We start from the raw sequence: 12,439 nt of genomic DNA on the forward strand, positions 1-12,439 counted from the left end.
CACCCACTGCTCGCACTCATCGCCTGCCAGCCTCCCTTCAACACAGACGATTTGCTGAACGTACACAGACCAGACAGAGCAGATGCAGCCAACACAAGTACTTCTCTACGAGGACACACTTCACCCAAAAAGAGTATTTTATCTTTCAAGTACTCACAAGTAGCTGATGTTTTCCCCTCCTCCATCACTTCTTAGTGACTCCAGGCTGCAGGAAGAACCAGCCACGTAGATTTAGCTTGAAGCTAATAGAGACTGATGCTAACAGCAGCTACACTGTCCAGGAACGTCTGGTCACCACGTCTCCAGGTCTCTGGTAGTCCATCCATCATCATCCATCATCATCCATCATCATCATCCATCATCATCATCCATCCATCCATCATCATCATCCATCATCATCCATCATCATCATCCATCCATCCATCATCATCATCCATCATCATCCATCATCATCATCCATCCATCCATCATCATCCATCATCATCATCCATCATCATCCATCATCATCATCCATCCATCCATCATCATCATCCATCATCAACCATCATCATCATCATCCATCATCATCATCCATCATCATCATCCATCCATCCATCATCATCATCCATCATCAACCATCATCATCATCATCCATCATCATCATCCATCATCATCATCCATCCATCCATCATCATCCATCCATCCATCATCATCATCCATCATCATCCATCATCATCATCCATCCATCCATCATCATCATCCATCATCATCCATCATCATCATCCATCCATCCATCATCATCCATCATCATCATCCATCATCATCCATCATCATCATCCATCCATCATCATCCATCCATCCATCATCATCATCCATCATCAACCATCATCATCATCATCCATCATCATCATCCATCATCATCATCCATCCATCCATCATCATCATCCATCATCATCATCCATCCATCCATCATCATCATCCATCATCATCCATCATCATCATCCATCATCATCCATCATCATCCATCCATCATCATCATCATCATCATCCATCCATCATCATCATCATCCATCCATCCATCATCATCCATCCATCCATCATCATCATCATCATCATCCATCCATCCATCATCATCATCATCCATCCATCCATCATCATCCATCCATCATCATCCATCATCATCATCCATCATCCACATCCATCCATCCATCATCATCATCATCATCATCATCCATCATCCATCCATCCATCATCATCCATCCATCATCCATCATCATCATCATCATCCATCCATCATCATCCATCATCATCCATCATCCATCCATCCATCATCATCCATCCATCATCATCATCATCATCATCATCCATCATCCATCCATCCATCATCATCCATCCATCATCCATCATCCATCATCATCCATCCATCATCATCCATCATCATCCATCTATCATCATCATCATCATCATCCATCCATCATCATCATCATCCATCCATCATCATCATCCATCATCCATCATCATCCATCCATCATCATCATCCATCATCATCCATCATCATCATCATCCATCATCATCATCCATCCATCATCATCCATCCATCATCATCATCATCATCCATCATCATCCATCATCATCATCATCCATCATCATCATCCATCCATCATCATCCATCCATCATCATCATCATCATCCATCCATCCATCATCATCATCATCCATCATCATCCATCAACCATCCATCATCATCATCATCATCATCCATCCATCATCATCATCCATCCATCCATCATCCATCCATCATCATCATCATCATCCATCCATCATCCATCAACCATCATCATCATCATCATCATCATCCATCATCATCATCACCATCATCCATCAACCATCATCATCATCATCATCATCCATCATCATCATCATCATCCATCCATCATCATCATCATCATCATCATCATCCATCCATCCATCTTCTATTCCGCTTTTCTGATAAGGGTCCTGAGGGGTGGAGCCTATCCCAGCTGACATTGGGAGAGAGGCGGGGTTCACCCTGGACAGGTCACCAGTCCATTGCAGGGCCATCAGGAGCAGTTATGGTTTCAGTGTATTGCTCAAGGACACTTGGACATGGTCACTGGGGGAAGTGGGGATCGAACCAGCGGCCCTTTGGTTACTAGACAGCCACTCTACCTCTGAGCCATGCCGCCCCTCTGGAACAATCCAGGTCTCCTGAATCTAGATGAGTGAGCAGTGGTCAAACACTTTGATTGGAGATAAAAACAACTCTCATGATGGGGCGTGACCAGGCTGGTTCAACTGAATGCTCCAGCTGGTCACGCCCCACACTCGTAGACCAGAGCCACGATGGCTGCAGGTTATCCGTCTGTCCACTGGGCCTCAGGGATGACCTGGCGGCGGGAACCCCTCACAGAAGCACCCAGCCATGATGTGGCATTTGTAGTCAAAACATGACTTGATGTTTGTTTTAGTAGCAGCTTAATAAATAGGTTGCATGCTAGCGCTGCAGCTTAAATTAGCATTCAGGAGAGACAAAGATGTGGATTATATCTTTGAGGCCGGCGTTTTCTGAATTCGCCAAGATGTCCTGCAGGACAAAAGCTCCTCATGAATTCTAGAACATCTAATGATTGATGAGTAGCCAACAAACACAAGAAATCTGGGGCGACGCATCCCCTTAAAGCTGCTTTGAACCCCGTTCGCCACTGACGGAGGGGCTGGTCTACCAAGAGCCCCGGGAGACACTTCTGCCTCTGACACTCCTCAACCAGAGCCTCCACCCCTCCCTCCTGCCATCTGTATTTATGGTTTCTCCCCGTCCCTCCAGGGATCCACCGTGGTCACTTACTGCTCATCTCCCACCTTCTTTATCCACTCCACATCACACTGCTTGCACGGGGAAGTCATTTCCTGTGGAAGTAGAGCGTGAAATTAGATTAGCATGCAGGTGCTGAAAGAAAATTGGACAAAATCTGACAGAAAGAACTGATCAGCAAGTTAGGAAGAGGCGTTGCAGAGGAAAACCAGCAAAATCTCTGATAATAAATCACCAAGCGAGATTTGTGTCTGAGTGAAATGACCTTTGTGACATCAGCAAAACAAAGCAGCTCAAACAAAGAGGAGAGTGCTTCTGTTTTCACAGGAGAAATATTGAACTGCAGCTAATCAGCTGGAACAAGAAGCTGAGTGGAATATTCGGTGCAGCACTGATGGAAAGTCATGACCTTGTAGATGAAGTGGAAACTCGGGCTCCTGAGTAACTTCCTGACTCTGCTGTGGGGAGTGTTCATCCCTCTGACGCTGGTTCCTTGCCTGAAGCGTGATAGTAAACCAGCGAGGTCAGGGTTTGTTTCTGACTGGAGACACCGATGCCAGAACTAAACGCCCCTCCGGTGTTTGCGTGTCCATCATCTGTCTGAGTCTGTTCCCAGTCTAGACCGGAGAGATTTTAAACAGATCTTCTTCCGTTTGAATGTTTAGTTCCTTTTTATTTTTGACTTCAGTTTGACTTCAGAGAGAGGGATGAGCTGGGACCTTGAAGACCTCAAACTCACAGCGTCTCCATGGCGATGGCCACAGTTTAACTCATGTTTTGTGGTTCTTGACTCACCCTCTCTCTCTGACTACTCTGCAGCTCTCTCATCTCCTCCTTCAGTCTCTCGCACTCTGCCTTCAGCTCCTCCTCCCGCTGACACGCCCCCTGGGCCTCGTGCCGCACCCCCTCCAGCTCCGCCTCCAGTCGCTGCACCTTTAGGTCTGACAGGGTGTCCAGGCTGCGGGAGCTCTGGAGGGTCAGGGCCGGACAGTCCAGCACTGAGAGGGCGAGAGGACAGGCGGGTGAGAGACATGAAGGCCTTCCTCATGCCAACGCTTGTGCAACAGACGAATACAGAAGATGAAACAGCCGACTTCCTCCAAGGACAGCACCTCTCAGAGTGTACCTGGCTGTGGTGTGTGTGTGTTTGTGTGTGTGTTGTGTGTGTGTGTGTGTGTGTGTGTGTGGTGTGTGTGAGAGAGAGAGACTAGCTAACTCATATTCTACTACAAGACTTCTGACTGCTCAGCAGCCTGAAACGCCTTCATATACATCGCAGTTTTAAACACTGTACTCCTCACACACACATACACAGACACACACACATACAGACACACACACATACACAGACACACACACATACACAGACACACACACATACACAGACACACACACATACACAGACACATACACAGACACACACACATACACAGACACACACACATACACAGACACACACACATACACAGACACATACACAGACACACACACATACACAGACACATACACAGACACACACAACACAAGAGCTTCTTCAGATAAAATGTACTCTATTATAGAATGTGAATGAAACATGTAACATGTAAAGCCAGTATCTCACTAAAACTTTTGTCCACTTTTTCCAGCCTGACCCTAAAAACAGCTGTTTGTCATTCAAGGGTCCAGAACACCTGGTTAAGTTGTCCTGGTCCTGCTGACCCAGCAGCTCCACTTGTAGTCGTCCTAACAGGGGATGAGTTGTTCTGGAGAGAGCTGAGAGCTCCCAATTGGACGCAATCTCGTCTGCAGATTGAGTCTTGAATTCACTGGCAAGCTGACCTGGTTGACCTGGTGGACCAGGTTGACCTGGTCAGCCTGACCTGGTGGACCAGGTTGACCTGCTGGGCCTGCTGGGTCTGGACTGCTTCACAAACTCATCTGTTTTGAGTGGTTTAGGGTTTCACTCTCCCACTTTCTCTCTCATGCGAGCGTCCCGACTTGTTTGGGACATCTTTAAAACATTCTCACTGTTTGGAGCTCACGTTTCTCTCAGGTTTGTAGCATTTGGTAGCAGAGACTAATCAGCAGGACAGACAGAGCAACAGGCTGAGTAGCAGAGCGCGAGACTCAGATGCACAGGCACATCACTCCACTGGAGATGGTTTTTGAAGCTAGAATGATTGGATTTCAATCAGTGGCCCTGCAGAGATCGCAGCTCTCTTTTTTCTGCGAGTGAGGAGGAACAAGATGTCGGAGTTCCCTCCAGCGGGCCAAAGATGAAGCTGACCTCAATTAAAAAGTCATTTAATTGTTGATTGCTGGATTCAGTACAGAGAAGCGAGAGCAGTGATAACTGGCCCTGAAGGATGAATCTGTGGTTGACTATTCTGATCTTATATTCCATGACAGATTCAGGAGCTGCTGGAGTTGTAGGACATCCTGGCTTCGACTCACTGTGTGCATCCGGTCCGGCGTGCAGCTGCAGGTACTGCATGTCTTTGCTGTGAAGCTGCATGTTGAGCTTCTGCAGAGAATTGTCCCGCTGCCGGAGGGCTGACTCCAGGTTCAGGATGCGCTCAACGTGCTTCTCCACCAGGTTCGTCTGAAACCACACACGCACACGGTGAGTATCAGCTGGTTTTACTCTGGTGTAAAGAAGGGGAGGCTGCAGTATAACAGACAAGCATCAAAAAACACCAATTTAAGTCCTTTCAAGACTGTTTTTTTTTTAAAATCTATGTACATTTGTTGCTCAGTAGTAAAACAGAAAACTACACAGTGTGTTTTCATCAGAGGGGACAGGGCCCCCAGGGATTGTTCACATTATGAAGTGATGAATAAAGTTTGAGACAGTTTTGAGTGAACGCTCCGAGACATCTGTGCGTTTCATGATCCAAACAAAGACGTGCAAATACCAGTCTGATATTCCTGCATGATCTGGGGGGGGTCGGGGGGAGAGAGCTCGTCCTGGTGTGAACTCGCGCTAAAGCTGGTCACACGAGAGCAGGGGCGTCAGACTGGTCCAGTGAGGCCCGCGGGCCTGCAGGTTTTCACTCCCACCAAGCAGCAACACTTGACTGGACTCAAAACAACTAAGCAGGTGTTGCTTTTGCTTGGTGGGAGTGAAAACCTGCAGGCCCGCGGGCCTCACTGGACCAGTCTGACGCCCCTGGACTGGAGGGCTGTCAACCTGATCCCACGGATGGTGGAGTGCTGGAGAGTCTTAAAACCCTGGGTCGTTAACAAGAGTCTAGAGGAGCCTACAGAGGTCATGGAGGTCATTAAAGGTCATCAGGGGAAACACAAGAAGCCTGAAGCTTAGTGGTGGTGACCTTGAAGTCATGTGACCCTGGCATAGCTCCTTCATAGGCTAGCGTTAGCTTAGCACTGCACTTCCTGGTGGACTACAAACACACCTCCTCCTTGCAGTTCTCTGTTGTATTTCTGCATCGTTTTATAGCTGAACTGAAACCAGCCCCAGACCACAAACACACGTCTTCGTCCCCAGCGTGTTTTGTCTACCCAGTCATTCATGTTCCTGCGTCTGTTCTCTTATCCATCTGATCACGGGTTGTGTAAACGGCTCCAGCTGGGACCTGGGGGTCTCTCACCATCTTGTCCAGGTCCCTCTGCAGGTTGCTCTTCTCCATGTGGATCTTCTCGTAGGCCTGGATCACATCCTCTAGCTGCTCCTCTCTCTCCTTCCTCTTCTGGAGCTGACATTCAGAAACAGAAAACAAGCCTGACACACATTCACTTTTATTCTTGTCTTTCAAACTTCTTGACGGCGAGCGTGAAAAACAGCACAGACTTCCACTGTGCAAGTCATCAAACGTGTCTCCTAAGAAGCGGTTGTGTAACCGAGCATATTTAGGACACCAAAATCCTGACACCTCAGCGTGGCAGCCCCTCCCCTCCCTGACAAAGGGATAAATGATAATTTGGCAGTGTGAGCTGGCTGATGTGTTCTCCTCACAGCGTGGCGTAATGAGGGGGTGAATGTCACTGCATAATCACACGCTGCTCGACACATCTGAGGCAGCCGCGTGCTCACCATGAGATTATGGTGGAGCGATGCAGCGACAGAGGTTCCTGTAGGAACACAGGAGGAGAGCAGGAGCAGCGAGCAGACGACGCGTGTCGATGGCGACACAGCTATAGAGCCGCCGCTAAGGTGGCTTGGCTCCACTGAGCCCATGAGCTGATGTGGACCCATCGTCTCATTCTTGATTCAGACCTGATGGTGTTTGGGGGTCTTGATCTTATTTCAGAGCTGGGTGCTTCTAGTTTGATGCAGCAGGGGTTGGCGGGTTGGCCAGACTACTGGGGGGAGTGGTGTCGATACTTCTGTAAGTGTCCATCCATCCATCCCTCCCTCCATCATCCATCCCTCCATCATCCATCCCTCCATCATCCATCCCTCCATCATCCATCCCTCCATCTTCTCCCTCATCTCCTGTTCAGGGTGGTGGGGGTGGAGCCTATCCCAGCAGCCTTCCCCCTGGACAGGTCACCAGTCCATGGCAGGGCCAACACATAGAGACAGACAACCATTGGCTCTCCCAGCCACGCCTACGGTCAATTTAGAGTCTGGATTAACCTGGTCCCTCTTGATGTCTTTGGACTGTGGAGGAAGCTGGAGTACCAGAGAGAACCCAGCAGGAACAGGGAGAACATGGAGACTCACCCAGAAAGACCCCGTGCTGCAGCCGGGGCTCCACCCACAACCTTCTTGCTGGGGGGCCACAGTGAGGACCACTGCTCCACCCACAACCTTCTTGGAGGGGGCCACAGTGAGGACCACTGCTCCACCCACAACCTTCTTGGAGGGGGCCACAGGGAGGACCACTGCTCCACTGCAGCGCACTCATCGCTGCAGACTTGCTAAACAGAAACCATCTTACAGCAGGAGGGGGGTGTGGTTAGCATGTTAGCGTTTGGCGAGCTGTGGCACATCTCCTCTTTGGTGGTGGCCCGTGTCAGAAGCACGTGACCTGTTAGTGCTGACTCGCCATCGCTGCTGCTCCCATAAACCATTTCCTTCCTCTTTCTGGCTCTCGAGCTCATCTCACCGCTGCCTGTTTCACCGCTGGCTTCCTGTGTCAGTTGTTTCTCATCTCAGTTTCTTCGCGCTTCGTCCCAGCCCGGGCCCCCACTGACATTAACAATTTGAAAATACTCCATGCAAAGTAAACAGTACCAAACGTAAAATGACTCACTTCACAAAAGATCCCAAATGAAAGAGTAACATGCTGAAACACGACTAAGAAGATTGGTGAGTATTTTTGTGAGTCTTCTGAGAACAAGGGAGTGTTGGTGCTCAGGTTCTTGACGAATCCCTCAACCTTCCTGTGCTGCTGTCATTCTACTACGTCTTTATAAAATGGCCTCCGGCGCTCTTTAAATCAAGTCGTTGCTGTTTGTCTTTCTTAGTAACGCAGGATGATGTCATCATGCCATCTTTATCAGCAGATGCTGGTCGTCCTCCCTCAGCACCAAGAATGAACAACAAACCAAATGATTGGTTCCCCCAAACGTTTTCAAAACAAAGAAAACGGAACTCATTCATGTTCACAATGTTGAACACCACAGGAGCGCAGGACCATCTGAGTGTCGTCAGGTCGCAGTTGATACATTGGTCATCTGTCTCCTCTCCATTCCTGTGAGCGGCGTCTTAACCTTCAAGACTTTTAACCTTCCGTATTTCAGGTCTCCGACCGCGGATGTAACTTCACCAGTCTGAGGTCAGCGAGTAACAGCCGCCCAGCATCGGCTCACGTCTCAGCGCCAGCATCCTGATGCTCCACCGCTGTCTCGAACATCTGTTCAAGTCACGTGTTGTCACCATGGAAACGGTACTCACAAGTCAAGGTAAACCCAGTCAAATCAACCGACTTGCCCGAGTCAACTGTTAAGGAAAGAATAAGAGGCGTCTACAGCGGTGAAGCTGCTCTTCTTCTGTGGTTCTGTCCTCTCAGGGTTGTTTGGGGAACAGAAGCCTCTCTTATTTCCCAAACAAACACACTCGGCCAGGCAGGTTCAGCCCAATTATAACACGTCTCAAAAATAGAACGGCGGCGGGGGGGTGTCTCACATCACGGCTCTCCTCTGACAGGTTCTTAAAAACACAGTGATTCTGCTTGGAAAGCAGCTTTAGTGCTTAATTAGTTCTGGACGTGTTTGAGTCCAGCAGCCTGGCCTCAATTCACTCCTGATTCAATTAATTCACCAGCAGGAGGAGTTCTGCAGCGCCACGGGGGGGGGGGGGGGGGGGGGCATGGAGAGAGAGGGGGAGAGAGGGAGGGGAGAGAGACAGAGAGAGGGAGGGAGAGTTTACTCTGAATACATCGACTACAGCCTCAAATGTCCTCCTGGTGGAACACCTGCAAAAAGAGAAACCCTCCTGATCCTGAGTGAGATCTGGGCCGCTGCATCTGTCATGGGCCATGGCAGCCCCCCCCCCCCCCCCCGCCTCCCCTTACCTCATGGGTCAGGATGTTGACTCGTTGCTGCAGGTTGCCATTTTCCGAGTGCAGCAGCGCCGTCTCTTTGCTCTCGAAGGAGCAGTAGGAGTTTGTGTCTTCGCCAAACTCGCTGATCATGGGGAACTGCAGCAGATAAACAGAGGTTGACTCATTAGAAAAGAGGCAAACACACAGCCTGTCTGCTACTGGTGTGTGTGTGTGTGTGTGTGTGTGTGTGTGTGTTTTCCCTCTTTTCCTGCTCTATACTGCGATCTGGAATGACTTCAAACTGGGATCATTAAAGATTCATCAGCTGCAACTCCGTTTGGCCCAGATCTCACTCAGAGGATCAGGAGGGTTTCACCACTCACACACTTTTTATTCTCCAACTAAATTCTCTTTTCCAGCTCCAAACTCCTCAGAAGAATATTTCTCTTTCTGTCCTGACAAAACTCTCATCATGACACTGGTTGGCCACCGGGAGGCGCTGGAGTGCTCAGTGCATTATTCTGATGTCAGCCATAAATAATATCTCAGACGCCGCTTGAGGTTTGTGACACGTCTCATCGCTCCACTCCGACACCTCGGCGTCCCTCGGCTCTTCCTCTGCTGTGTCCTCCAGTCGTGAGCCGAGCCGCCGCAGGTCTGATGCGTCTGGAGCAGAGCGGCCCTCCAGCACCAGCCGCTGCTCGCGCTCCCTCCTGACGCCACGCTTCTGTTTCTGTCAACAACAGAAACCAACAAAAGACCAGAACCAGTTGTGTTCCAGCTGGTGGTTCCCATCCCTCAAGTCTGTTTCTGAAGAGCGAAAGTGGACAAAAATGTGGCCGTAAAAAAAACAGCGAATGATTTTAAGTCGTGGTTTTGAGATTAAAAAGTAAAAATGATGAGTTTAAACAGTCATGAGGGAATATTCCGCCTGCTGGTGCTCGCCGGTCCTGATGACGACTTCCTACCTAAACACTGACACTCTTCTTCTCATGAATGAAATTAAAGGTCGTTAAATTAAGATTTTGTTTATTTCAGATTTATATTTTTAAGTGTCACCATTCATTCTCAATTCATTTTGATGACAAATTAAAATAGAAAAAATACAATTGAGTTTGTCATTTAGTTTAGATTCATGACATCACCCTCTCTTTGTTTGATGGTTTATTGTCAGAGTGGCTTTTATCCTTTCAAACTCAGCCCGGCTTCAGTGAGATTCCTGAGCGTCGCCCTTCCTCAGCTCATGGGGGAAATGACTGCCGTTTGCAGGAAGACAAACAAAATGATTCCTTGAAAACGTAAAATATGCAGAGATGATTGCGTTGCATGCAGCTGTGAGTCTGCAGACCTGATGCTCAGCCCCGCGGAGCGTGCTGCACTCATGCATGTGGAGCTCAAAGCAGCAGAGGAACCAAGAGGTCGCAGTGTTAAAGAGCCAGTAGAAACACAGGAGCCTGCTTATGTAACCGATGTGGTCCAACCTAAATGAACACATTTACATTTAGACTGCCTTCCATGAGCTCGGGGGCTTTCTTTGCTGTGGACGCCGCTGCTGTGGACGCCATGTCTATTTGAGGAGAAAACACCGTTTTTCCATTTAGCAGAACACCTTTCTCTGCTCAGTTTAACAGTAAATGTTCGCAACATGAGCAGAAGCCCCGGCGCCGAGAGCGCTCACTTTGAACTGGAGAAGAAATTCATTTCATCACACGTTCAAAGCAGCACGAGGCTTCCGCCCGCGTCCTCGTAGTTGAACTCATCTGCCATTTGGAGCCGGCAGACAGCAAATGTAAATAATCCAGGGGAGGGCAGCCGAACTGTGAGGGTTCGATATTAGAATGAGCTTCTTGAGCTAACATGGATGTTTACTGACGCGCAGGTGGAATGCACCACCTGTTCTCCCTAAACCATCAGCAGGTTCTCTGGGAACCGTTCCTGAACAAACTGCTGCTAGGGAGGAAGTCGACGCCGACGCGGTCACCTGAAGCCTGAGCCAGCAGCTGCTCGCTGAACGAGGCTGCAGAGGTCTACACCGACCTGGGGGAAACACAACACGGCGTCCTCTCGTCCACCTCCTCAGACGCAACCACCGGTCACCTTAGTAATCGAGTACGACAGCGGCCGCTCCATCGGTTCATCAGACAAGAAAGAGGAGAGAGGAGAGAGCAGGCCGACTCCCCCAACATCCGCACGCCTCCATTCAACATCTTCCCGCCCAACAAGTCCCCAAGGCTGGGATTTCCTGAGGAGGAGCTGAAATCCTTTTCATCCACCTTCAAACAGGCCACGGTGTCCTGAGTTCATCAGACCTGTGAGTGGGCCACTGACTCATCAACAGACGCCATTTTGTTGTAGGTTTTTGAGTGGCTGTAATGTAAGATGACCGCCTGTCGCCTCCGCCAGCTGACTCGACCCTTGCCATCTCATTCCCAAGTTTACCGACCGAGTTCAAGCAGCGGCACTCTGACATGGTTCCGCTGGCACTGAGGCGGCTACACAGAACGGATCCAAAACGCAACAGAACGGCATCACCGTCCTCCACGCTGCTGTTCCTCCCGCCACCGAAGACCGAGGGCGCGGCCGTGACGCTCCACTCTGCTGCTGTCCTCCAAACACCGTTCACTTCCAGCGACGCCGTCGTTTTAGCAGCTTTACCGGGGTTCATGCGTGGGCGCTCAGTAGCCGCAGGGTTAATCTGACGGGTTTCTCTTTGCGCTGCTCCTCGTCATCTCCATGTTGCTCCATTCAGGGCGTGCAGCAGGAACCTCCTCCGTGCTGAAACGACTGCATCGATGATTGCAACAATCGAGTTACTGGAGGACTCGTTTGGTCTTTCTCCGTTTTTAAGGGTTTCAGAATCAAACTTTCTGCAACAGTTCCAGTTCTTTTATGACCCTCAGCTCCTTTAAGAAACTGCAGGAATGTGAAGAATGTCTGCCTTCACACGGCTGTGGTGACGTCAGGCACCAGTACACAGGAGGAACCTCAGCACATGTTCCTGAACATAAAGACTATAAAGAATATCCAGTGGTGGGCCTTCCTTCCCTCTCCTGCGCTGGGCTTCCTTCCCTCCCTCATTTATCTCTCTTCGTCCCGTCTCCTCTCCCCACCCCACCCCCCACACCGTTCCTTTACGCTCGCCTTTCCTTCGCCTCTGTGGTGTGACAGAAAAGATCTCCTTAAATAAGAACTTAGTT

At 49.4% G+C, this 12,439-nt stretch overlaps 1 protein-coding gene and 1 long non-coding RNA gene across 7 annotated transcripts in view; one reads left to right on the plus strand and one right to left on the minus strand.

The window, feature by feature from the left end:
- Nucleotides 1-10,077, plus strand: part of LOC147240112 (uncharacterized) — a 10,139-nt gene extending 62 nt beyond the window's left edge. Inside the window, exons 1-5 of the long non-coding RNA XR_015111420.1 lie at nt 1-97; nt 196-306; nt 5,200-5,413; nt 8,500-8,661; nt 9,662-10,077. The exon at nt 1-97 is cut by the window's left edge and continues 62 nt beyond it. This is a non-coding gene — a long non-coding RNA (uncharacterized LOC147240112). The remainder of the gene's footprint in view (nt 98-195; nt 307-5,199; nt 5,414-8,499; nt 8,662-9,661) is intronic.
- The window catches only part of tbkbp1 (TBK1 binding protein 1), a 54,758-nt gene that overhangs the window by 18,816 nt on the left and 23,503 nt on the right, over nt 1-12,439 (minus strand). For all 6 annotated transcript variants that reach the window (XM_086194543.1, XM_086194539.1, XM_086194538.1 and 3 more), the window contains 5 exons: nt 9,273-9,398; nt 6,402-6,506; nt 5,245-5,392; nt 3,607-3,809; nt 2,845-2,906 (listed from right to left, as the gene is read on the minus strand). In XM_086194543.1, the coding sequence (XP_086050669.1) occupies nt 2,845-2,906; nt 3,607-3,809; nt 5,245-5,392; nt 6,402-6,506; nt 9,273-9,398 (644 nt within the window). The remainder of the gene's footprint in view (nt 1-2,844; nt 2,907-3,606; nt 3,810-5,244; nt 5,393-6,401; nt 6,507-9,272; nt 9,399-12,439) is intronic.

Source organism: Aulostomus chinensis, chromosome 23 (genome assembly GCF_037954235.1).
Source record: "Aulostomus chinensis isolate RoL2024-O1b breed Wild chromosome 23, RoL_Achi_v1.0, whole genome shotgun sequence".
In the NCBI taxonomy this organism is placed as follows: Eukaryota; Metazoa; Chordata; class Actinopteri; order Syngnathiformes; family Aulostomidae; genus Aulostomus; species Aulostomus chinensis.